Raw genomic sequence first — 26577 nt, 5'->3', positions numbered from 1 at the left:
TTTTTTAAATCTAGCTTTCTATTGTAGAAAATGTCAAATATATACGTATATAGAATAGTATAAGGAAGTCCGTATCATTTGGCTTCATTTAACTATCAATTTATCTTTAATTTTGCTTCACCTACAGCCCACTTCTCTCACTCTACCACCACTGCATATACATATTGGAAAATTTTGAAACAAATTTTGGATAATTTATTTCATATGCTAGAATCTTTTGATGAAGGGTAATTTACTTCACTGCAATAAAAATGCTATTTCTGAAAACATGACATTAGCCATGTCGTTTCCCCCCGCCCCCCAAGTTTCCTTAGTGTTTGACCTTTAATACAGTTCTGTGCGTAAGAAATGTTAAAGCTTAGTGTTGTTAATGTTGGGCTAAGACTTAAAATCACAGCTAGATTTAATGTAGATAGTCATCCAGGGCTGGGTGACACTTGAACATGCTCTGGGACCTGCCTCCTCAGGACCGTCTTTGGCAGGAAAGCATGCCCCCTGCTGTTTATCAATCAGGTAGCTTTTTTTCTCCTCGCTGAGATGTCGATCCTATGGTTTAGTGAAGGTGCAAAATATTACAGACGTGAGGAGCAGCGGGTAGTCCTAGCTAAGCTTTCATTGCCTCACTGTCTCCAGGCATCATGTATTTATTGGGACGCACCTGTTTCCCGGGTGCCTACAGAGTGTGTATGGAGGACTTGATTTGCCTGTCTTCGGTCTGCTTACTCCTAGGCTCCATGCTGGAGCAGTGCTGAGAAGCTGCTAAAATGGAAAGGGTTCATTTGTACCTCCCTGAAAGGTGCTCAGAGGGTAGACAGTATTCAGAAATGGATCTTTGGAGCAGACTGTAGCGTTGTTTTCTGGATTGCAGTTTGTGGGCCATTCCTCACTGTCTCCAGCCTTCTGTGCTGTGTCTCAGTCTTACATTAGCCTCCACTTTCACTTTTCACTTTCATGCACTGGAGAAGGAAGTGGCAACCCACGCCAGTGTTCCTGCCTGGAGAATCCCAGAGACGGCGGAGCCTGGTGGGCTGCAGTCCGTGGGGTCGCACAGAGTCGGACACGACTGAGCGACTTCACTTTCACTTTTCACTTTCATGCACTGGAGAAGGAAGTGGCAGCGCATGCCAGTGTTCCTGCCTGGAGAATCCCAGAGACGGCGGAACCTGGTGGGCTGCCGTCTGTGGGGTCACACAGAGTCGGACACGACTGAAGGGACTTAGCCGCAGCAGCAGCAGCAGCCACAGTGGGCGTGTTCTGGGCCCTCACAGACATTTGTTGAATGAATAAATGGAAAGTGATGAAAGAGTGAGTGAATGAAAAATAATTAATTGACTGAATAAACGGTGGGGTTAAAAAAAAACAACCCTCAAAAAGTAGATGATATGAACTGCATGTACTTATGATCTTTCTACCAAAGGTATGTGTACTTTCTGAGATTTATTCACAGAAGTTTGGAATGATCACCATGGAATGACTTTTACAGTTAGTCCCAGCTTACTGGTGCATTATTATTTTGTTCATATGCTACCAAACATTGTGCATTTCGCATAGACCACGCACACTGACTGCCCTGCCATTGCACACTAGGCCTGAATACACTGGGCGAGTTTCCCTGCACTGAACCACACTGAACCGCAGGGAACCGTACCGGTGCTGGTTGCGCTTGAAGATAGTGTGCTGTCTTTAATGTGAGAGTCCCCGGGTTGCTTTCTTCCCCCATTTATTCAACAATATTCATTGGGCCAGGAGATGTTGTAGGTTCAGGGAATCATTAAGGACGTAAACAGATAAAGTCCCAGATATTTAGGGCCTTTCAGACTTTACGTGCCCCGTCTCCATCAGCAGAGTCATCACAGCAGCACTGAGCTGCGGATGCTTCCTTTCCAGGTTTCTTTTCTGCTCAGGTGATCAGCGTAGCACCCACGGTGCTGACGTATATTGTCGGCTCTAGACGGTGCTTGCTCTCTGTGTTGGTTTCCTGTTGCTGCTGTAACAAGGTAGCACACACTCGGTGACTTGAAACAACACGCATTTACTATCTCACGTTTCTTTGAGTCAGATGTCCAGGCTGTTTTGGTTGGTTTCTTGGCTCTGTGCCTCAGGAGGCCAGGATCAAGGTTGTTGGTCAGCTGGGCCCTTATCCAGGGTCATGCAGGCTGTTGGCAGAATCCAGTCTTCATGGCTGTAAGGACTGGGCTTCCTGTCTCTTTGCTGGCTCTCCCCTGGGAGCCACTCTCAGCCTCTGCTGACTTCTCCCCAGGTCCCCCTGTGGCCCCGCGTCTCAGAGCTGTCAGCATGCAGCCAGCCTTCTGTGCCTTGGCATCTCCGACTTCCCCTTCTGCCACATCCCTTAGTGCCTTTTCCACCGCATCTCTGACTCCAGCCAGAGAGATTTCTCTGGGCTTAGGGCTCACGTGTCTAGACTGGATCCACCCAGATAATCCAGGATAATCTTCCTGTGTTGTCTGTAGTTAGATCTGCAGAGTCCCCTTTGCCCCATGACATGGGCCCAGGGATTGAGGTGGACGTGTCTCTGGGGGGCTGTTCTGCCTCCCACTCTTGACTACACTGCTGTGTTTTCTCCACGTGCTACACAGTTGCCCCTGTTTGACAGGTTTACCGGCTAAGAAATCTGAACAGTTTGTTAACCTCTTGGACCGATCTTAGCTCTGTGCCACTGGCTCTCCTTTCTTCTGCCGAGCGTCTGCCTGCGGCTGCTCCTGTTCTCACTTCTAACTGCTTGTGCTTCTCGTCTTCCCGCTGGGCTGCCGTCCTTGCCGTGCGCGCCTTCTCACTTTCTCTCCTTTCTTCTGCCTGCTTTTCTTTTCACTTCTCTCTTCCTCAGAAGCTCGTTTTTGTTTTAGTTTTATAGCTAATGACAGTTACTGTGAACCTCCTCTGGTTAATGAACCAACTATGATTCTTCTTGGACTGTTTTTGGGTTTTTTTTTAAACTTTTTAAGAGTTAGAGCTTAGCTGCCCTTGCATACCCATCTCTAACCAGCTGGATGATCTGGGTATTTCGAGTGCTAACTGATAGGGAGATAAATGAGGCATCACTGACCTTTGCTCTGGTCAAGAATGAACTTTTCTTCTGGCTGTAGCCATTACCCTACTTGAGTTTTCAGGTGTAATATACAGAATAAAGCATTCGTGTGGCTGAAGGGTGAGTTGTGTGGTGTGCTTACTTGTGCTGTACAGTGACTTAGTGTGTTCAGTTCAGCCCATGAAAAGAGAAAAAAAATGTTTTAAAGTCTAGACACGCACAGCCATTGTTTCTTCAAATGTTATTTCTGCCCCAGAGACGTCATTTTTAACGCCACTGTATGAATCTGCCATTGCTTATTTTAGTAAATTTCCTATTGATGGACATTTAGATTCCCACAAGTGCGATTACTGTGTTAAAGTGTATGTCCATTTCTGATGCTTCTGACATGCACTGCCACATTCCATTCTAGAAAATCTGTACATTATCTTAAGCAGATTATGACACTATGTATTTTCCTGTTCACTCAGTAAATTTTACAGGGTAAGACCACTATGAATCATACTCAAAATATCGTACACCCAAAGCATGTTTACGTCCATGTCATTATTTTAAAGGTTCTTATCCTCAAGAGTTGAAGACTGATATGTTTCCCTCGAAAAGAGCTTTTACATCCTCATCTAATTCATAGAGAATTGATAGAGAAGCTGCAAAGGAATAGAATTTAGGTATCAGTCATATTGGTGCATATTTCTTTTAACATAAAAACTCATTTAAAAAGAAAAAAGAATTTTAAGTACCCTTAATTTGAAGTTGAGGAAACTTGAGGCCCAGCACCATGACTTAGTGTTTAAAACAGAAACTCAGCTCAGAGGTGTCTAATGGTTATTAATTACAGACTCACAGTCTTTAAATTTTAATTGCTGTTGCATACATTTCTTTTGCATGGGACCAGGGAAATGGTTACTGTTCTTTCATATTAGGTATGTTTAAATTATGCATTTGTGTTTTTCCGTAAAGGGGAAGAGCCTCCATCACACCCAGAATGATCATTTCCAGAATGATGGAATTGGTAAGTGGAAGAATTAGTCCTATGAAAGCTTGTTTTTGTGATGTAAGACATTTATCCCAAATTTCATGGGGAGAGGGACACACACACACACACAGACACTTTGGAACTCAGCCAAATTTTATTTAATACAACTGTTCTTATGAATGCTTTGATATGTCATATCTGTCAAGGGGTGGTTTTATGGGCACCAAGATACATACTATAGACGTTGTGAGGATGAACATTTAAGCCTCCTGTGCAGTATAAGGTTTTGGATATAATATTGATATATCATTGATATCTTACAAAAGTTTGTTTATACATTTTAAGATAAAGTTTATTTGATTCAAAATGTTGCAGAATTATAAAAGAAAAAGCACAAAAATTTTTTAAAATTTTCAGAATTATGCTTTTAAAACAATAATTGCTTAACCATTTTGTACATGACTGTGTAACAGTTGCAGGGCAGAAGTTGATTCTGAAGAATTGTGTATGTTCCCTACTCTTAGAAGAATGTTGACTGGACATGCATGCTTACGTGTTGTACGCATGGTTGTCTCTCTTGAAAGACGTGTCCCAGCTCCTTGCAAGACATTTAAAATTACACTAGTTTATAAAAGGGCTTCCCTTATAGACCAGTTGGTAAAGAATCCACATGCAATTCAGAAGACCCCGGTTGGCTTCCTGGGTCTGGAAGATCCGCTGGAGAAGGGATAGGCTATCCACTCCAGTATTCTTGGGCTTCCCTTGTGGGGAAGTTAATAAAAGGAATACATTGTACCTCTCAAGTCAAATACTTTCGGTGACTGTGGTAAAATGAGTATGTTTTTTTAATATGCTTTACTCTTCCACACTGATAACTCTTTGATTATAAGATACCTCATAGCAAACCTAGGAAATATATTTTGCTGTGGGATGACTTCAGTTATTTTTGTCTATGTCAGTATGTAGAGCTATTATGTCCTTTTTCTGTTCGTTTTTCAGTTCAGCCCAATCCCTCTGTGCTTATTGGCAATCCTATCAGAGCATACACTCCTCCACCTCCTCTTGGACCTCACCCAAATTTGGGGAAATCTCCAAGCCCTGTTCAAAGAATCGATCCTCACACTGGGACGAGTATTCTTTATGTACCTGCTGTCTATGGAGGGAATGTCGTTATGTCCGTGCCTTTACCTGTAAGTAGCTGTTTAAGAGACTCTCTATCGAATGAGATGAAATGGGCTTCACTAAATTACTACCCAGTTAGTGTTCTACCAGTCTCTTTTTTCAGCTTTTCAATGCCTGTAAGCTTCTTTAAAAGCAGCTCCTACGACCCAAAAAAAGTGAATTGTTGCTTGCGGTTTGTTACTGGATTGTCAGTGGCTGTGAAGAAATCTGTAGATTGGATGTCTTGATTGAGAAGCCTTTGTATTGTTCTAAATATTTTTACTGGGAAAAGTTGGGCTAAAAGTTAACAGAGCTAGTAAATTGGACTCTTGTTTTGTAAAGTAATGTTTTTATTTCATCTTTTGCTTTTTCATTCTTATATAATTTACTAACGCTTCCTAAGAAGGAGACAGAAAGGCGTAGAGTAGTCTAGCTCCCTTGGATCTAAACATATCTGAGGAATTCCACGCCTTCCTTGCGAAATCCTGCCTGTACTGAAAAACATTATTAAACCATTTCTAAGACTGCCTAGATTTTTAGAGGCTTCCATCTTATGTAAAGCTCATTTTTATTTTCTTTAAGATTTTTGAATATTTTGGTAAGTGAAAAATTTACTGTTAAACAAATATTTCCAAATTCAGGAATTTTTAGCCTAGAAAATATTTCTTTCATTTAAGACAAGTACTGTAATTTCAGATAGAGGTGATCGTTGTCAAGGATCTTGGACACCCCTGTCCACACCCCCAAAATGGAAAAATGCATAGCTGCTGACATTTTTCAGCCGTATTGGTCATGATAGTTCAGTCACGGCAGCCAGTGAGGACACCTGTCAATAAGAAGTATCTCATTTATGTCGACTCCCCATAGACTTTCAATTTTAGCTGAGTTATTTCCTCCCAGACAGCCTGGCAACATTATATATCATCTCCTTTAAATAGTAAGTCGCTTAGGGTCTAGATTTCATTTCACTAGGTCACAGAGGCTTTTATTATATAAGATTTCTAAGAGTCTGCATTTAACAGTTATATTAAAATAATAGAGATGGTAGCTCAGATGTCATTGTATTTATTCCTTTTATGTTAATATGCAGCAATTATATATTTAGACACACCTAAAGAAATTTTCTGTTTCTGTAGTTTAATTAATCAGAAGCATTGTTAAACTAGTGACATGTTTGAATTTTGCTGACAGTAAATGAACCTTAAATGATCTGGTTATTCTTATGAAAGAGTAGTCATACATACTTTTTTGAGTTGAGACTCTTTAGACTGAATTCTTTCTTTTTTCCCTGTTCTTTTATGCAGGTTTATTAACCCGTATATCTATACAGTTATGACTTTAAAAGGCAGTTTTCATGGTGATCTGTTACATATGCACATTCATATCGAAGGAAAATGATTCAAGTCTACAAAATGATCTCATGCCTCAAAAAATAATTGTTAATACCTATGTTTAAGTCCTTGATTTCTTCCTAACCTAGTGTGTACAGGAAATGATCAGTTTTCCCTTCCACACGAAAGATTCAAAGAGCCAGTTAAGATAGAACCATCAGTCTACCAATTGTTACTACCAACATTCGTTTTGTAGTTATTCAGTTTGGTAGAATTAACATCTCTGTGTGTTTGCTCTTTCCTAATTAATAGCACTATAGCAGTTTGACTGCCAAAATGTCCTTAAAGCAATCATTTCATTTCCTGTAATACCCTAGGTGCCATGGACAGGATACCAGGGCAGGTTTGCGGTCGATCCTCGGATCATTACACACCAGGCAGCAATGGCCTACAACATGAACCTCTTACAGACACATGGACGTGGGTCTCCTATTCCTTACGGCCTCGGGCACCACCCACCTGTCAGCGTAGGGCAGCCACAGAGTCAGCATCAGGAGAAGGACCAACATGAGCAAAGTCGAAACGGTGAGCCGCTCCGCTGTTCCCATGCTCATGAGCTGATGGCGTGCCCAGCAGTGTCACCATGTGAAGCTCCCTAGCAGGACGATTGCTGACTCGTTCGTGGAAGACCTCTTTGAGAAGGAATCTGATGTGGAAACCCTGGGTCCTCTCTCCAGAACACACAGATATGTGCACAGATGTACAGCATTTGCATGCAGCCTGTCACTTACGATTGATATTATCCATTTTCTGAAAAAACTGTTAGTAGATCATTTTAAATGAAATCATTTAAAGCTGAGATAGTAACCCTCTCCCAGTAAACATTTTTGCTGATGCAAAATGCTTCTGTAGCATACTGAACATGAATGGCTGCTCTGGCAATAGCTGATCTAAAGGAGCCATTTCCTGTGCAAATCCTGGTCTCTTGTCCACTAGAGTTTATAAATAAGGAAAAATTGCCCTCTATGTATTTTAAAGTCTAGTCTATTGGGGTATAATTTATACATGGTAAAATTCAGCCTTTTAAAATGTAGTTTGATGTGTTTTGACCCATATATAGAGGTGCTCACCACCACCAGTGTTGAGATTCAGAGTTTTCACGTTACCCTGGAGGCACCCTCTCGTTCCTTTGCAGTCAGTCTCCTCCTGCAGCCCCAGCCCTGGGCGACTGCTCCTCTGACTTCTGTCCCTGTACTTTTGTCTTTCGTCTGTCATGTACATTAAATCGCAGTGTCTGGGCTCGTTCACTTAGCTTAATTCAAACTTCTGAGATTAATTTGTGTTGTCTAGATCAGTTGTTAGTTCCTTTCTGCTGTTGATTAGTAGTCCCTTGTATGGAGGAACTACACTGCCTTTATCTATCCATTGATTGTTGCTATCTGTCCTTAATTATTTCTGATTTTTGCCTGTCATGAGTAAAGGTGCTCTGAACGTGTGTCAAACATGTTTTCATTTCTCTTGGGTAAATACCCAGGATTGAACCATTATGTTGGCACTTTTGTTAACTTTGTAAGAAACTGCCATACTGTTTTCCAAAGTGACCGAAACCATTTTTAATTTCTACTGTGTGTGAGATTTCTAGTTGCTCCTTAGTGCTCCTTAGTTCTTAGCGCCATCAGCTTTTTAAATTTTACCCTTGCTCAGGGATATCTGATAGTATCCAATTACTGTGTTGTTCTGCATGTTACTGGTGGCCAGTGAGGTTGAGTGTCTTTTCGTTGGGTTTATTTGTTATGTATACGTCTTTGATGCGGTGTCTATTCATATCTTTTGTCTACTTTTTTACTGGCTTGTCTTACTAACTTATAAGAGTTCTTTATACATTCTGGATAAAAATCTTTAATTAGATGTGTGTTTTGAAAATATTTTCTAGGTTGTCTCTTGCCTTTTAATTTTCTTAACAATATCTTGCAAAGAATAGAAGTTTCCATTTTTGATGAAGTCCAGTTTATTCGTTTTTTTTTCCTTCTGTGTACCATATTTTTGGCATTATGTCTGAAACGTTTTTGCCTTCTGTGTTTTTTTCTAGAAGTTTAATAGTTTCAGCTGTTATATTAGGGTCTACTTTGAGTTAATTTTTATATATGGTATGAGGTAAGAATTGAAAATTTTCTTTAGGATCATTTTATTTTGCATATATGTATGCTCAGTCGTTCCAACACCATTTTTTTAAATTTATTTTTTAAAAATTAATTCATTTTAATTGGGGGCTAATTACTTTACATTATTGTAGTGGTTTTTGCCATACGTTAACATGAGTCAGCCATGGGTGTACATGTGTTCCCCATCCTGAACCCCCCTCCCACCTCCCTCCCCATCCTATCCCTCAGGGTCATCCCAGCACACCAGCCCTGAGCGCCCTGGCTCATGCATTGAACCTTCTGTTTCACACATGGTAATATCCATGTTTCAGTGCTGTTCTCTCAGATCATCCCACCCTCGCCCTCTCCCAGAGTCCAGTAGTCTGTTCTTTACATCGGTGTCTCTTTTGCTGTCTCACATACAGGGTCATCGTTACTATCTTTCTAAATTCCATATATATGCCTTAATATACTGTACTGGTGTTTTTCTTTCTGGCTTACTTCACTCTGTATAATAGGCTCCAGTTTCATCCTCCTCATTAGAACTGATTCAAATGCATTCTTTTTTAATAACTGAGTAATATTCCATTGTGTATATGTACCACAGCTTTCTTATCCTTTTATCTGCTGATAGACATCCAGATTGCTTCCATGTCCCGGCTGTTGTAAACAGCCAACACCATTTTTCCTCCGTTAAAATCACCTGGTGCCTTTGTTAAAATCAGTTTCCCACGTATGTGAAGGCTGCTGTCTTCTGCTGGTACACGTGCTTATTTTTGCCAAATATGCTCCTCTTGAGTGCTATAGCTTTATGAAAGTCTTGAAATCAGGTAGTATGAGTCCTCCAACTTTATTCTTCTTTTTCAGAAGAATCTATTCCAGGTCCTTTGCGTTTTCACCTACATTTTAGAATTAGCTTGTCAGTTTCTACTAAAAAGCCTGCTGGGATTTTGATTAGAATTGGTTGAATCTGTGGGTCAGTTTTGGGGGAGAACTGACATCTTAATATTTAATTTTCTGATATATGAACAGAGTGTCTCTCTCTTCTTTAAGGTCTTTACTTTCTCCCTTAAAAAAATATTTTTCAAACTACAAACCTTGCACATGTTTTGTTAAGGTGAAGGCCTGGATTGGTATAGTGTCTCCCCAGTAGTGCATCCTACAGAATCCCAGGGTTATAGCTTTATTTCATTCAGTCCAGGACATTTTCTGAAAGGTGAATTTAGGTGTGTTATTAGAGATTTTCCTAAGTATTTTTCTCTTACTGCTTTCTAGTTTTGAGTCAGTTGTGATAAGGGAACCCACTTTGCGTGACTTGAATCCTTTCGAACTTCTTGAGATTTGTTTTGCAGCTCAGGGTGTGGTCTGTCTTTCTAACGCCCCACGCACATTGGGTGAGAGAGAGCACTCCAGTGCTGCAGGTCAGGTTGCTTGATAGGACTGTTCAAGGCTACTTTGTCTTTGCTGATTTTCTGTCTGCCTGTTAAAGAATGGATATTGAGAGAGGAACACTGAATTCTCCAAATATCATTGGTGTTTATCTGTTTTTCCTTTGATTTTTGCTTGATGATTTTTGAAGTTTCTGATGTTGGGTACATAAACATTTCGGATTATATACTCTTGGACATGAGTTTGAGCAAACTCGGGAAGTTAGTGAAGGACAGGAAAGCCTTGCACACCACAGTTCATGGGGTCGCAAAGAGTCAGACACGACTTAGCTACTGAACAGCAACTCTTGATTAATTAACTCATTTTTCATTATGGAATGAACTTCTTTATCTCTGATAATATTCTTTGCTCTGTGCTCTACTTTGCTGAACATCAGTGCAGACACTTCAGCTTTCTTTTGGAAAGTGATAGCACAGTATTTGTTTTAACTTCTATTTTTAATCTGTTTGTGTCTTTATACTTCAAGTGCATTTCTTTTAGTTTATAAAAAAATCTGATGTGACAATCTCTGCCATTCAGTTGGGAGATCTAGAACATTTATACTTGAAGTGATTATTGATAGTTATTTTTATCATCTTCCTATCTGGTTTAAATTTGTCCAGTCTGGCTTTGTTCCCTTTTTCCTTTGATTTCTGCCTTCTTTTGAATTAGTTGCATGTTTTTTGCTTGCATTTTATCTCCTTTGTTGGATTATCAGCTGTAGCTCTTTTTATCATTTTAGTATTTGCTTTGAGGCTAATAGCATTCATCCCTAATTCACCACAGTTCACTTTGCCTTCTGTGTCTCATCGCTCCAAGTTAGCAGGAGAACATTACAGTCTTTCAGTTTTTCCTCTTCTGGCCTTTAAGTATGGCTCTCATGCATTTTACTTTTACGTATGTTATAAGCCCCAAACATTGTTATTATTTTCATTGAAATAGCCAAGTACCTTTTTAAAGTGTTTTAATAATAAGAGAAATAATCTTTTGTATCTCCATGTAGTTAGTATTTCTGATAATCTTGATATTCCTGTTTCGATTTGAGTAAGTTTTCTTCTGCCTGAGGGACTTCTTTTAACACTCCTTGTACTTCAAGCCTGTTGATGATGAATTCTTTCAGCATTTATATGTCTGAAAGTGTTTTTATTTCACTATCGTTTTTGAAAGGGTAGAGAATCTTGGTTAATAGTTTTTATCTTTTCGTTTTCTTGCTTACATTGTTTCCAGTGAGAAATCTGATATCGTCTTTATCTTTGTTTTTCTGTATATAACATGTCTTTTTTTCTCCAACTACTTTTAACTACTTTTAAGAGTTTCTTTTTATACTAGTTTTAGTAGTTTGATTATGATAATATTCCTTGGAGTAGTTTTATCCATGCTTCTTGGATTTAGGGTTTGTTGAGCTTCTTGGATATGTGGGTTTACAGTTTTCATCAAATTTGGAAAGCATCTTCTATTACATTAGAATTTGTTTCTGTCTCACCTCTTTTTCTCTTCTGGAATTTCAGCTACCCATTTATTCAGTTCAGTTCAGTTCAGTCAATCAGTCGTGTCTGACTCTTTGAGACCCCATAGACTGCAGCACGCCAGGCCTCCCTGTCCATCACCATCTCCCGGAGTTCACTCAGACACATGTCCATTGAGTCGGTGATGCCATCCAGCCATCTCATCCTCTGTCATTCCCTTCTTCTCCCTCCTTCAGTCAGTCCCAGTATTAGGGTCTTTTCAAATGAATCAGCTCTTCGCATCAGGTGCCCGAAGTATTGGAGTTTCAGCCTCAGCATCAGTCCTTCCAGTGAACACCCAGGACTGATCTCCTTTAGGATGGACTGGTTGGAGCTCCTTGTAGTCCAGAGGACTCTCAAGAGTCTTCTCCAACACCACAGTTCCAAAGTATCAATTCTTTGGTGCTCAGCTTTCTTTATAGTCCAACTCTCACATCCATACATGACTACGAGAAAAACCATAACTTTGACTTGACAGACCTTTGTTGGCAAATAATGTCTCTGCTTTTTATTATGCTGTCTAGATTAGTCATAACTTTTCTTCCAAGGAGCAAGCATCTTTTAATTTCGTGGCTGCAATCACCATCTGCACTGATTTTGGAGCCTCCCCCAAAAAATAAAGTCTGTCACTGTTTCCACTGTTTCCCCATCTATTTGCAATGAAGTGATGGGACCAGATGCCATCTTAGTTTTCTGAATGTTGAGTTTTAAGCCAGCTTTTTGACTCTCCTCTTTCACTTTCATCAAGAGGCTAAGTTCTTCTTTGCCTTCTGCCATAAGGGTGGTGTCATCTGCATATCTGAGGTTATTGATATTTCTCTCGACAGTCTTGATTCCTGCCTATGCTTCATCCAGTCCAGCATTTCTCATGATGTACTCTGCATATAAGGTAAATAAGCAAGGTGGCGATATACAGCCTTGACGCCCTCTTTTCCTGATTTGGACGCAGTCCGTTGTCCCATGCCCAGTTCTGTTGCTTCCTGACCTGCACACACACTTCAAAGGAGGCAAGTCAGGTGGTCTGCTAATCGCCTCTCTTAAGGACTTTTCCACAGTTTGTTGTGATCCACACAGGTAAAGGCTTTGGCATAGTCAGTAAAGCGGAAGTCGGTGTTCTCCCGGAACCTCTTGCCTGTCCCGTGGTCCAGCGGGTGTTGGCAGTTTGATCTCTGGTTGCTCTGTCTTTTCTAAATCCAGCTTGAACATCTGGAAGTTCATGGTTCATGTACTGTTGAAGCCTGGCTGGGAGAATTTTGAGCATTAGTTTGCTAGTGTGTGAGATAAATGCAATTGTGAGGTAGTTTGAGCATTCTTAACAGTTCTTTTCTTTGGGATTGGAATGAAAACTGACCTTTTCCAGTCCAGTGGCCACTGCTGAGTTTTCCAAATTTGCTGGCATATTGAGTACAGCACTTTCACAGCATGATCTTTTAGGATTTGAAATAGCTCAACTGGAATTCCATCACCTCCACTGGCTTTGTTCTTAGTGATGCTTCCTAAGGCCCACTCGACTTCGCATTCCAGGGTATCTGGCTCTAGGTGAGTGATCACACCATCGTGATTATCTGGGTTTTTCTGTATAGTTCTTCTGTGTATTCTTGCCACCTCGTCTTAGTATCTTCTGCTTCTGTTAGGTCCGTACCATTTTTGTCCTTTATTGAGCCCATCTTTGCATGAAATGTTCCCTTGGTGTCCCTGATTTTCTTGAAGAGATCTCTAGTCTTTCTCATTCTATTGTTTTCCTCTATTTCTTTGCATTGATCACTGAGGAAGGCTTTCTTATCTCTCCTTGCTATTCGTTGGAACTCTGCATTCAAATGGGTATATCTTTCCTTTTCTCCTTTGCCTTCCACTTCTGTTCTTTTCACAGCTATTTGTAAGGCCTCCTCAGACAACCATCTTGCCTTTTTGCATTTTTTTTTTCTTGGGGATGATCTTGATCCCTGCCCCCTGTACAATGTCATGAACCTCCATCCATAGTTCTTCAAGCAGTCTGTCAGATCTAATCCCTTGAATCTGTTTGTCACTTCCACTGTATAATCATAAGGGATTTGATTTGGAATTGTCCAGTGGTTTTCCCTACTTTCTTCAATTTAAGCTTGAATTTGGCAATAAGGAGTTCATGATCTGAGCCACAGTCAGCTCCCGGTCTTGCTTTTGCTGACTGTATAGAGCTTCTCCATCTTTGGCTACAAAGAATATAATCAGTCTGATTTCGGTATTGACCATCTGGTGATGTCCATGTATGAAGTCTTCTCCTGTGTTTATTGGAAAAGGGTATTTGCTATGACCGATGCGTTCTCTTGGCAAAACTCTATTAACCTTTGCCCTGCTTCATTCTGTACTCCAAGGCGAAATTTGCCTGTTACTCCAGGTATTTCTTGACTTCCTGCTTTGGCATTCCAATCACTTATAATGAAAAGGACATCTTTTGGGGGCTTTAGTTCTAGAAGGTCTTATAGGTCTTCATAGAACCGTTGAACTTCAGCTTCTTCGGCATTACTGGTTGGGGCATAGATTTATTAGGCTTCTTGAAGGACTGATGTTGAAGCTGAAACTCCAATACTTTGGCAACCTGATGCCAAGAGCTGACTCATTTGAAAAGACCCTGATGCTGGGAAGGATTGAAGGAGGGGGGGAAAGGGGACGACAGAAGATGAGATGGTTGGATGGCATCACCGACTCAGTGGACATGAGTTTGGGTGAACTCCAGGAGTTGGTGATGGACAGGGAGGCCTGGCGTGCTGCGTGCGGTTCATGGGGTCGCAAAGAGTTGGACGCCGCTGAGCGACTGAACTGAACTGAGCTAAAATTTTCCCACAGTTCATGCATGCCCTTTTCATTTTTAAAAAAAATTCTTTTTTTCTTTTTGCGTTTCCTCAAGCCTTGTTTCTGCTGCTAATGCCTTCAGGTTCACGGTTTTTCTTCTTCAGTGTCTCATCTGCTAACTCCATCTGGTTTATTTTCATCTTGGGTGTTGTAGTTTTCATTTCTGAGGTTTAGTAGTGAGGCTGTTTTGGCACAGAGTTCCAGTGGCATTCTTAAAAGAGTGTTTTCAAGGAAGAACTCAAATTAAGGATTCTTTCAAGAGATTTAGAATATCCAGTAGTTAGTTCTTATAGATTAAAAGCCTTTCACATGCATGAACTAGCATTATTTGTCTATTATAATTGTGATTTTTTTACCCTTAATACACTTCCTTTATTATTTATCATCCACTTACATTTAGTTTGATAGCTATTACTTTTGAAAATATAACTGCATTCTTTTCAGAATATCTTTTATTTAGTTTAGATTCCTTTGCGTGCATGTGTGCTAAGTTGCTTCAGTCATTTCCAGCTTTTTGCGACCCCATGGACTGTACCACACCAGGCTCCACTGTGCATGGGATTCTCCAGGCAGGAATACTGGAGTGGGTTGGCATGCCTTCCTCCAGGGGATCTTAGATTCCTTTACTAAGTAAAACTGACAGATTATTTGGATTTTCACTTAATTTCACTTGCAAGTGGCCAAAGTATTAAGCCATACATAGGCAGGAACACAAAGGCCTTTTCTCTGTCTAGTCTACAAAAATGAGGCTGTAAACTCCTGGAGAATGGGAAGTTATCTTTCGGATTATTTGATGTTTTAAGGTTATCCCTTACTGAGTTTTTGCCTCGTCAAAGAAGTTTGCTTCATTTATAAATTTTCTTTCTTGCAGAGAAATTGCAACTCCAAAATTTTAAGAGCAAAACCAAAGTAGTAATAATCAATAATGGGTGAAAAAATGTTTAAAATATCCTACTTTTTGTCTAATATTGAATAGTCATTGGAATTTGTGACATGTACTGGAGACAGTGTATAACAGCTTTGTAATATCTTCTTAGGTAAGAGTGATACAAATAATCCTGGCCCTGAAATCAGTAAGGTTCGGACGCCGGAGAAGAAACCCGCAGAAGCCAAACAGGTACGAGATTTACCTTCAGTGAGTGCATTGTGCTTATGGACTCAGTTTCCCTGAGCGTCTTAGAGTCCTGGTGTTTTACAGAAAGTTATCTCCCCTTTTACGTTTTGTTGTTTGGTGAGGATCTAGTGGGCACGTTGCACTCTCTCCCTCTGGTGTTTCTTTGCGGCATCACTTTATTTATCAGAGCACTTTTCTCAAATTATGTTATTCAGTGATAGACTCAAACTTAGAGACTTCTTATGGTAAAGTAGCAGATGAAGACATAGCTGTAGCTGTGTCATTAAACATTGCCTCCGATTGGGAAGGGCTGTTGAGTGAAGGGAGACTCCACGCTCTCAAGTCCCTCTCTCGCCGTGCCTGCTGTGTCCATCCTTAACTCTCCCCCTGTTTGTTCATCTGCGTCTGTGCTCATGGACCAGGCAGAGGAGAACCGCACCCTGGTTGAGGGAGTGCTACTGGAGATTCACGTTTTCTGCTCTCAGGGCACCCGTGGGGCACCTCCATGTGTCTCTTACGTGTACCAGGCTCTCTTTGCCCAGTTTACTCAACAGCTCTTTTGATGACTGGGTACCTTCTGCCATTATTCTCAGGATCGGAAGATGACCTCGCCTTAGAGATTAAACCCTCAGGATTTCACCCTGCTAGCTGAGAACTTTGGACTTGACACTTTTTGTCCTCAGACACCCTTACTTCTTCATCACCAGCCTCAGAGGAAGTTTCCGTGAAAACTAATCTCTCCTCTTCCAGTCACGTCCCTTGTGTTTCAGGAGGAAGATAGCACTCCGTAGCTTAAAAACCTTCAGTAGCTTACCACAGTTTATGAGATTAAAAGAAAAATGTTTATATTCAGTATTGAATCATCCCAGGTCTTGTGCAATTGGGCTGTTGAAGTTTCACTTGATGTGAAAGTGAAAGTGAAGTCACTCAGTCATATCCAACTCTCTGCGACCTCGTGGACTGTAGCCTACCAGGCTCCTCTGTCCATGAGATTCTCTACTCAAGAATACTGCAGTGGGTTGCCATTTCCTTCTCCAGGGGATCTTCCCGGCCCAGGGATTGAACCCGGGTCTCCCACGTTGGAGGCAGACGCTTTACCCTCTGTGCCACCAGGGAAGCCCATTTGATGTCAAGGAGGAGGGAACTAGCACGCAAGCCTAGCTGTAGCCCTGTGTACACAAAGCTCTCATCCCCGCAGATGCACCGTACTTTTTCTCGCCTCTCCTCTCTCAGTGTGTAAGCTGTTCCTTTATCTAGCGTGTCTTTCCCTCACTGCAAAACTCCAACCTCTTGTAAAGATTCGGCTCAAGCGTCATCACCTCTGTGAAGTCACCTTTGACTTTCTCAGGCTGTGGGATCTCACGTCACATCCTCTACAGCATCTCTGATTTTATGTGTACGTGTTGATGTCCTCTACTGGACTCCGAGCCAGATTTTAGCAAACTTTCTGTAAGAGGCCAGATAGTAAATTTTCAGACTTTGTGGGCCATACGGCTTCTGTTGCAACTATTCACCTCTACCATCATTGTGAGAAAACAGACACAGACGACATGTAAACGAATGAGTGTGGCTGTGTTCCATTAAAACTTTCTGTACGAAAATAGAGTGGACTGGAAACGGCCTGGGGGCCACGGTGCCAGCCCTCGCTCTGCACTCTGGATGGCACAGAAACAGACTTACTGTGCCTTTAATCTCTCACACCGGGCACAGTGTCCTTGGTACGCCCTCAGTAAGTGTTTGTTGAAGGAATGATGGCAAAAGTTGGCAGCCAGACTGGTTCTTCAAAGATGATGCAGTACTTATTTTTTTGTTCACTTCAAAGTTATTTGAGTTGAGACAAGTTTTTTATTTTAATGTAGATATGTTTGAGGAGATGTTTGAAGAGATGTATAAAAGCAATAAAATCAGAAAGAAAGAATACATTTCAGTGATTTATATCAGAAGGAAATAATTGGTTATCTTTCCAAGGAAGGAAGTATTTAAAAAAAATGGTGTTTTCAAAGTCAATATGCTAATAAAATAGTAGTATCTCTCTTTATGACTCAGATTTAATATATGCTGTTTTTTCCGTTTCATCTTTCCTGATGTAAAGCATATTCTCTTGATTGTCAGAAAGTGATTTACTAGGCAGCAGCCTCCTGCTCCTACTGATAAGAATGGAGCATACCCTTTAGAAGTGCTGAGGGGAGGAGAGGTGGGGAGCCACAGGACTTAGATCTTCTGCAGCTAAAAAATATTTCTCCTGTTTTTTTTTTTTTTTTAGATTGATTTGGAATCAAACCCACAGAACAGAAGTCCTGAATCACGTCCTGGCATTGTTTATCCCAATCCCAAATTTCATCGCAAAGATAATCTCACCCCAAGACACATAAACCTTCCTCTCCCGGCCCCCCACGCACAGTACGCCGTCCCCGGTCGTCATTTTCATCCGCTCCCACAGCTCCCGAGACCACCCTTCCCAATTCCGCAGCAGCACGCCTTGCTGAATCAGCAGCAGAGTACCTTGCCTGAACAGCCGAGCCCCGTGCCAGCCCAGCCCAGTCAGGTGGCCCCTCAGCTGGGCCCGCCACCGCCTCAGCTCTCCCCTGCCTACCCAGCCGGCCCCGGCAGCGCTTTTTTCAATAACGCGGTTCCCCACCGACCACAGTCCCCGCCCGCGGAGGCTGTGGTTCCCGAGCAGCAGCCCCCCCCCGTGCTGCCGGAGGGCCACAGTCCCCTGCGGGCCCTCGCGCAGCCCGGCCCCATCCTGCCTTCACCTCTGAACAGCTTCCCGGACGAGAGCCCCCCGGGCCTGCCGATGGGGGAGGCTTTGGGTGAGTTCTCCGGTCACCGCAGGACAGGACGGCATCTGAGAGTGTTTACTTCAGTGACGTGTGCTGTACCGTATTCATTGGAATCAGGATTGATTCATTTCTTCACATAATGCTGGCCAAAAAAATCACGTAGTGTAATAATCAGAATCTAGTTCCAAACGCTACATAGAAGTAAGTGCACAGTTGGTGCCAGGTTGCGTCATGCTGTAGGTGAGGAGGAATCCCCATCATCACCGTGATTTAGTTACTGGCAAAATTAGAACTCCTGCTTTCTCCAAACTCACATGGTAACTGTGCCTTTGTGGAGAATATCTGATGGTAAAACTTCTTGAAGAAGTTAACTTGAAACCCTAAATGCTGACAACTTAACTTGTTGCAAATGTGTTTGCAGATCGTGTGCACGGGGGCGTGGCTCTGGAGACCCTGAGGCAGCAGCACGTGCGGCTGCAGCAGTGGGGCGAGCACCACGCCTGCCTCAGTCAGGGTGGCCTCCCCTACCCGCACCACCCCCACCCGCACCCGCACCTCCAGCACCTTCCCCAGCCGCCCGTTGGACTGCATCAGCCCCCAGCGAGAGCGGACTGGAAGCTCCCCAGCAGTGCCGAAGATGAAGCGGAAACAACTGACTCACGGTCAGAAACAGCTGACTCCCACTCACTTCAGCAGGCTGAGCAGGGCCCCGAGGCGGGGCCTCCTCTCTGTTTTCTCTCTTGAGTGTCGTCCTTTTAGCCTCGTACGGGAATACTGTCCCGAAGAAACTGGATGCCAGCCTTCTAGGCAGCTGCTACACAGTTCTGTCGATTGACTCTAAAATACAGAACACCTTTTTAGAAGTAACTTTTGTGAAAACCTAGGCGTGGAAGGTCTGCTGTGGACCGTGCATTTATGTGGCCTCTGGCTTTGCAGTCTCTTGTGAAAGAGACATGTGCCATCACTGTGGGTGTTTTTTCTGTATTCAGTCACAATGCAAAACATGCGAAGAGAGCAGAATTAAATTAGAGGGTAAACGTTAAGCGTTATAAATTTACTATCAATATATTTTTTGCACAAAATTCTACCCTCTTTTAAGTCAGATGCTTGAGTATTCAGTGCTCATTCTAAATTTGGTTTTATGGAGTGTCATTTGACTGCAGTGAAACATTTCCTAATCCCTTCTGAGTAAGATCCCCTGTTACGGTGACCTTCTGTAACTGCCAGCTACCAAACGCATGGAAAGACAAGGACAGTTGCTTTTAAAGCCAAGGGGAAGAAAGAAATCAGATACTTGGGTCTATTTAGTGTCTTCAGTTCAACATCTGTGAGCATTAATGCTTACTTTTGAGATGAATTAATGCTAGTTCTAGTTATCATGCTTTTGTTTGTAAAAATTACACATGTAGTTGACTAAGCTCTCCTCATATTTCATCACCCTTACACAGGTTTCAAGACTTACTCAGAGAACTGTCTAATCGTGAGCAAAGTGAAACACGGGAACTAGCTGAAATGCCACCACCTCAATCAAGACTTTTGCAATATAGACAAATTCAGACTAGGAGCCCACCAGCAGCCCCCTCGCCCCCGTCCAGCGCAGACCCCAGCACCCACTTTCCAAACTTCCCTGACAGCAGCAGAGACCTGGAAGTGGCCAACAGCCCGTCGTTCCCGCAGCGCCTGCCGCCCCCAGTGTTTAGCTCTCCTTTCTCGTTGCCGTCAGAGCACCTCACCCCTCCTCTGAAATACCTGGCACCTGATGGAGCTTGGACTTTTGCTAACTTACAGCAGAATCACCTGATGGGGCCGGGTTTCCCCTACGGCCTACCTCCATTGCCTCATAGGCCCCCGCAGAACCCTTTTGTGCACATGCAGACCCACCAGCCCGCTGTTGGCCAGGAGCCGCTCCAGCCGCTGTCCTCTCGGACAGTGTCGTCCTCTTCGCTCCCCAGCTTAGAAGAGGTGCGTTTCTTTCTTCTCCATTTCTCCTTTCAGCAGGAGTTGATTGTGAGAAAAAAATCAATATTTATTCGTTTGGTAATGATAGTAGACAGATCTTATTGAATTTAATAGTCTTAAATTCTTGCAACTTAAAAGATTATCTTATGTAAATATAATCTTTTCTTGCAACTTATTTTTCAGCTTCATTTTAAAGATGTGTTTGTTTTTTATTGACGCATAGCTGCTTCACAATGCTGTGTTAGTTTCAGGTGTACAGCGAAGCGGTTTAGTCACACATGTATACATACATACATACGTCTATCTATCACTCTGTTTTCCATGGTGGGCTATTACAAGATACTGAGTACGATTCCCTGTGTTACACAGCACATCTGTGTTGCTTACCTGTTTAATTTACAGCAGTTTGTATTAATCCCGTACTCCCAGCTTATCCCCCTCCCCCTTTGATGGCCGTGAGTTTTCTACGTCTGTGTGCCTGTCTCTGCCTCGCATAAAGATCCATCTGTGCTGTTTTACAGATTCTGCATATGAATGGCACCACATGAGACTTTGCCTGGCTTCACTTAGTGTGATAATCTCCAGGTCCATCCGTGTTGCTGCAAATGGCAAAATTCGTTTTTTTTGTAGCTGAGTAGTAGTCCATTATATATATATACACACACGCGCACACACATATACACATACATATATTCCACTGTGTGTGTGTGTGTGTGTGAGTGTGTGTGTGAGTGTTCGTTGCTCAGTTGTGTCTGACTCTTTATGACCCCGCAGACTGTAGCCCACCAGGCTCCTCTGTCCATGGGATTTCCCAGGCAAGAGTGCTGGAGTGTTTTGCCATTTCCTTCTCCAGGGGATCTTCCCAACCCAGGAATCGAACCTGGGTCTTCCTCATTGTGGGCAGATTCTTTCCTGTCTGGGCCATCGGGAAAGCCACACATCCTCTTGATCCATTTATCTGTCGATGGACACTGAGTTTGTTTCCATATCGTGGGGTACATGTATCTCTTCAAATGAGAATTTTTGTCTTTTCCCGATGTACGCCCGGGAGTGAAATGGCTAAATCACGTGGTAGCTCTAGCTTTAGTTGTTAAGGGACCTCCACACTGATTTCCACAGTGGCTGCTGCCCCACCTTGCATTCCACAAACAGTGTGGGAGGGAACCCTTTTCTCCACACCCTCTTCAGCATTTTTTATTTGTAGACTTTTTAATGATAGCCAGTCCGGTCAGTGTGAGGTGGTACCTTATTGTGGTTTTAATTTGTATTTCTCTAATAATTAGCAGTGTTGAGCATCTTTTCATGTGATTTTTGGCCATCAGTATGTCTTTGGAGAAATGTCTGTTTAGGTCTCCTGCCCATTTTTTGATTGGGTTGTTTGCTTTCTTGGTACTGAGTTGTATGAGTTATTTGTGTACTTTGGAAATTAACCCTCTAATGGTGAGATCATTTACAAATATTTTTTTCCATTCCCCTGTTACTGTGCTATTTCAGACCTTGTAGAAGGGTCATTGTTAAAACATGAAGCCTGCCGGAGCATTTTATTGTAACTATTTTAGAATATTTAACATCTGACTGACTTGAGGAGTCTGTTCATTCAGGAAGCTTTGTCCAGTCTAATCTGGGGAAATGGATTTCAGGGTCTCGTCTTTTCACTCACTTTATTTTCTTAATCACAAGTTTGCTTGTTAGGGTCCCTGACCAGCGCAGGCTTTCTCAGCCAGCAGTGCCTTCTCCTGGCGCCCATCCCGGGGCTTTCTTAGCCTGGGGCAGTTAGCGTCTGATTCCCAGACGTCAGAATGTGCAGTGCTTAACCTAGAATTGGCAATGCCAGACTAAGCATTTTAAGGTAAATGAAATTTTTCTTAAAATATATTGGTGTTACCAAAGAGCATCTTTATGGATCTTCACTGATATAAAAATCATAGCAATTCTGGATTATAAAACTTCAAAAATGGTACTATTTGGACTATAAAAATGTTGTCTAGCTATTCCTTTTAAGCTCAGTTATTAGAAATAAGAATGTGTAAAGTTCGTGTGATCATTATCAATCACAGATGTCTTAAAACAGGGTAAACATTTAGAATTTTGAGATATGAAAAGATATTTTTTTTACTTCCTTTTGGTGGGTCCTTAGTGATTTCTAAAGGCTTTAGAAATGATTTATTCATATTTTGCAAATTTTCTGCTATAGATGCTGATTTTAAAGTGTCATAGGGACATTTATATATATCTGATTTGTCTGTTTTGGGGGTAATTTGTTCCAATTCACTATTTTATTCACTTGAAAGTATCCATTTTAGAGTAAAATTTAGTGGATTTTCATATATGCACCATATCGTGCAGCAACCACCGCCATCTAATTTTAGAACATTTCTGTCACCCTAAGAGGGTCGCCGTGACCATGGGGCAGTCACTCCCCAACCCTCTCTGCCTCCAGCCCCCAACACCTAATGGCCTGCTCTCTGTCCCTGCAGAGACTATTGGTGCAAATGGGACCATACCCGTGGCCTTCTGTGTCTCTCTCAGTTAGCGTCACGCTTTTGGCGCTCCTCCGCTTCGTAGCATGCATCGATACCTCCTGGTTTTTCACGGCTGCGAGATGCTCTGTTGTATGCATATACTGCCGTTTGTTTATCTCTTCATCATTTGATGGACATTTGGGTTGTTTCCTTTTTTTTTTCTTTTGCTATTATGCATAATATATCTGTGTGCATTCATGAACAAATTTTGTGTGAAAGTATATTTTCAGTTCTCTTATACCTGAAATTCTTGGGTCATATGTTACTCTGTTTTTGAGAGGCAGCCAAACTGTTATCCACAGTGTCTTGCATCATTTTCTATTCTAATTTGTCCTTTTAAAAAAAAAAAATTATAGCCATCCTAGTGGGTGTGAAATGGTATTTCATTTTGATTTGCATTTCCCTAACAACTAATGATTCTCAACATCTTCTAATATGCGTATTGGCCATTTGTACATCTTCTTTGGAGAAATGTCCATTCAGGTCCTTTGCTTTGAAAAACAATTGTCTTTGTGTTGTGGAGCCATAAGAGTTTTTATGCGTGTCTTAGATACTAAGTTCTTCTCACATAATCGGCAGTGTTTTCTCCCGTTTTGTGGGCTGTCTTTTCGCCCTCTTGAGAGCACCCTTTGGTGCAGCAGAGGCTCTGGTTTAGATGAGGTCCAGTTTGTCTGTCTTTCCTTTGATCATCATGCTTCTGGTGTCATGTCTAAGAAGCGGTTGTCTAGTCCAAGGTCACAGAGATTTACCTCTACCTTTCCTAGTTCTTTAGTTTTAGTTCTTACCTTTAATTCTCTGATCCATTCTGAAATAATTTTTGTGCATGTTGTGAGGTAGATGTCTTAAATCATTATTTTGCATGTGGTTGTTGAGTTTTCTTTGCACCATTTGTTGAAAAGACTGTTCTGTTTTCAGTTTATGGTCTTAGCAACCTTGTCAAAAATCAGTTGACCATCGACCGTCGGGTCTACGGCTCAGCTCTTAAGTTCTGTTCACTGATCTGTGTGTCCTCATGCCGACCACGCTGCGTGTGTTACTGTGGCTTTGTGCTGAGTTTCCTGTTGGGAAGTATGAGCCTTTGTACTTTGTTCTCCTGTTTCAAGATAATTTTGGCTCTTCTGGGTTCTTTGAATTACCTAAGTTCTTTGAACTTAGGGTAGTTTGTCAGTTTCTGCAAAAAAGAGCGAGCTGGGATTTTAAAAGGGATTGCTTTAAATTTGTAGATTAACTTGGGAAGTATTGACATCTTAACGATATAAAGTCTTCTGGTACCTGAACGTGAGATGTCTTTGAAAATTTCTTTCAGTACTGTTTTTTAATTTTCCAATTATTTCTTACACTTCCTTTGTTAAATTTATTCCAAGTATATTTTTTGTGCTGTTGTAAATGTTTTCTTAATTTCAGTTTTTTTGACTGTTCACTACTAGTGTTTAGAAATACAGTTGACTGTGTATTGATTGTATGTCTTCAGACTTGCAGAGCTCTTTGTTAGCTCTAATAGATTTTTTTTTGTGGGTAATTTGGATATTTTATATAGAAGATAATGCCATCTGCAAATATAATTGTGTTCTTTCTTTCTAACGTAGATGTCTTTTATTTCTTTTTCTTGCTTAATTGCCCTGGCCAGAACTTCTAGTTCAATGTCTAAGGTATATATTTGGCAAAATTAGAGAAAACAAATATTGCTCCAAATTTCCTGCTGTTATTGATTTCTTCTGATTTCGTCCATGTGGTTGGAGAACATACTTTGTATAATTGTATTATTTAAAAAGTTTTGAGACTTGTTTGGTGCGCCTGAAACACTGGTGCTCTGGAGAAGAATGTGTGCTTTGCGCTTGCTGGACGGAGGCTCCTGTGGACTTGGCAGCTCTTTTTGGTTTATACTGTTGTTCACAGTGTCTCTTCCCCTTGGATCTGTTGTTCAGGTCTTGTATCTGGTCCTGAAAGGAGGATGTTGGAGTCCCTAGCAGTTGTCGTTGCCTTGTCTATTTCTCCTTTTAATTCTGTCAGTTTACACTTCACATGTTATTTTGGAATTCTGTCCTTAGGGTTCATGTATTTATAGTTGTTATATCATCTTGATAGATCAGCCTTTCATCATCATGTGACGTCCTTTGTCTCCCGTGACAGCTTTTGTCTCCGAGTGTGTTTCTCTGGCGTTTGCACAGCCGCTCCAGCTCGCTTTTGGTCACTGTCTGCATGGAATGTGCCTTTCCTCATCTTTGTGTTTTTTTACTTGGCTGTCATGTGTTTGTCTAGCAACATTTCTGAACTAATTTTTTAGTTTAAAATTTTGAAGTAATTTTTTAAAGTCTGTAATTGTTATGTGTGGCCTCTTGATGTTTTTCTTCGAAGGGCTGAGTAATTGACTAGTCATTGCCAAGAGATCTGAAAGGCTCAGGACCAAAGACATTGTCCAAGTTTTGCAGAGGTGTGTGTGTGTGTGCACACGCACATTTTGCACACTGAGCTGGGCAGTTCACGTGTCTGCTTTAGCTTTCACTTCCTGCCTCTCCAGGCTCTAGCTCAGCCAAGGGGAGAACTCTTCAGGCCTGTCCTGAGTGCGTGCACAGCATGTTTGTGGTCTTCCGGATTCCCAGGAAGGAATAGGTCAGAGCTAGTCAAGGTCTTTCTTCCCCTGAAGTATCTTATACCTCAGCCTTTCCTCCAAAGCTTTCTGGCTGGTCTGTTGCTCAGTCCAGTTGCTGCCCATTGCTTCAGGCAGCAGCAACTAAAGCATCTGCCTTGTCAGTATGTTCAATACAGCACCTTCGGCACTGGCTGAGTTCTGGGGTAGATAAGATAAGGCAGGTGTTGTTTTGAACCAGAAAGGCTGAAATAAATAATTGCAGCTCTGTGACAGTGAGGCCCGTCTGCTCTGATACTGGTGCTGGAACATGGAGGGTCTTATTTTTAATGCTCCCAGGGGAATGGGACTAGGGTAAGTTAAAGTACCACAAATCTTGCTGTCCTTACCAAGTTTTCCTGGATTTTCTTGAGGACGTGCTCCCCAGGTTGCTGCAACTTTTAATTTTCTGAATTCCAAGAAAGTTGATTGTGACAGCTTTTGTCAGTTTTTTTCATTGCTTTTATGGTGTTCCTTATTCCACCATTTTTACTGATAACACTTGTGATACTTTTAACTAGTCAAGTGAATTCATAATGTGTGGGGGAAGTAGCATGCCAAAGTTTTTATACGGTTTTATAAAGTTTCATACTTTGGTAAATAATGCTGAATACTGAATTAGTGTACTTAGAATCATTGATCTATTTAAATGTTTCTTAGTTTTGGAGTTTAGTTCTTTATACCTTCAAGCTCTTAACACTTGTTATTACTGTTCAGCTGTGAGGGTGTGAATAGGTGCTTTCAATTGTCATTGGGTTCTAAGAGTGAAATTACTTTTGCAAAAGCATTTGGTCATCTTTATTTTGATGCATGCGATTCACAAATGATGACCAACTTGCAACACTGAAGAAAATTCCTCGACAAAGAAAAATATTATTCTCACCACGTTTTCAGGCTTTGGTGTTCTCAGTACACCAGGATAGCGTGTGTGTGTTGTGTTGTAAAGGGGATTTTGCATGAATCAGCTCACAGAGTGAATGGTTTGTGTGTGTGTGTTGTTTATTTCTAACCTTTTTAAATAATTTCTTTAATGTTAACAGTAGAGAAATGTTTTATTTCCTTGCCTCCTGTGAATTCCTTTATTGCTAGAAGCCTTGATAGATTAAGCATAAACAGGGTGAAAATACCTAGATGTGAACTGTTAACTTGAGCAGAT

At 41.6% G+C, this 26577-nt stretch overlaps 1 protein-coding gene across 7 annotated transcripts in view; it reads left to right on the top strand.

The window, feature by feature from the left end:
• HELZ (helicase with zinc finger) overlaps positions 1 to 26577 on the top strand; it is a 141820-nt gene that overhangs the window by 101367 nt on the left and 13876 nt on the right. For all 7 annotated transcript variants that reach the window (XM_052657197.1, XM_052657196.1, XM_052657192.1 and 4 more), the window contains 7 exons: positions 4007 to 4058; positions 5022 to 5212; positions 6892 to 7099; positions 15455 to 15534; positions 17795 to 18344; positions 18736 to 18976; positions 19763 to 20276. In XM_052657197.1, the coding sequence (XP_052513157.1) occupies positions 4007 to 4058; positions 5022 to 5212; positions 6892 to 7099; positions 15455 to 15534; positions 17795 to 18344; positions 18736 to 18976; positions 19763 to 20276 (1836 nt within the window). The remainder of the gene's footprint in view (positions 1 to 4006; positions 4059 to 5021; positions 5213 to 6891; positions 7100 to 15454; positions 15535 to 17794; positions 18345 to 18735; positions 18977 to 19762; positions 20277 to 26577) is intronic.

The sequence above is a fragment of the Budorcas taxicolor genome, chromosome 19 (assembly GCF_023091745.1).
Source record: "Budorcas taxicolor isolate Tak-1 chromosome 19, Takin1.1, whole genome shotgun sequence".
Classification (NCBI taxonomy): Eukaryota; Metazoa; Chordata; class Mammalia; order Artiodactyla; family Bovidae; genus Budorcas; species Budorcas taxicolor.
The sequence above is the reverse complement of the archived record's forward strand: the minus strand, read 5'-3'. Positions and strand labels throughout refer to the sequence as shown.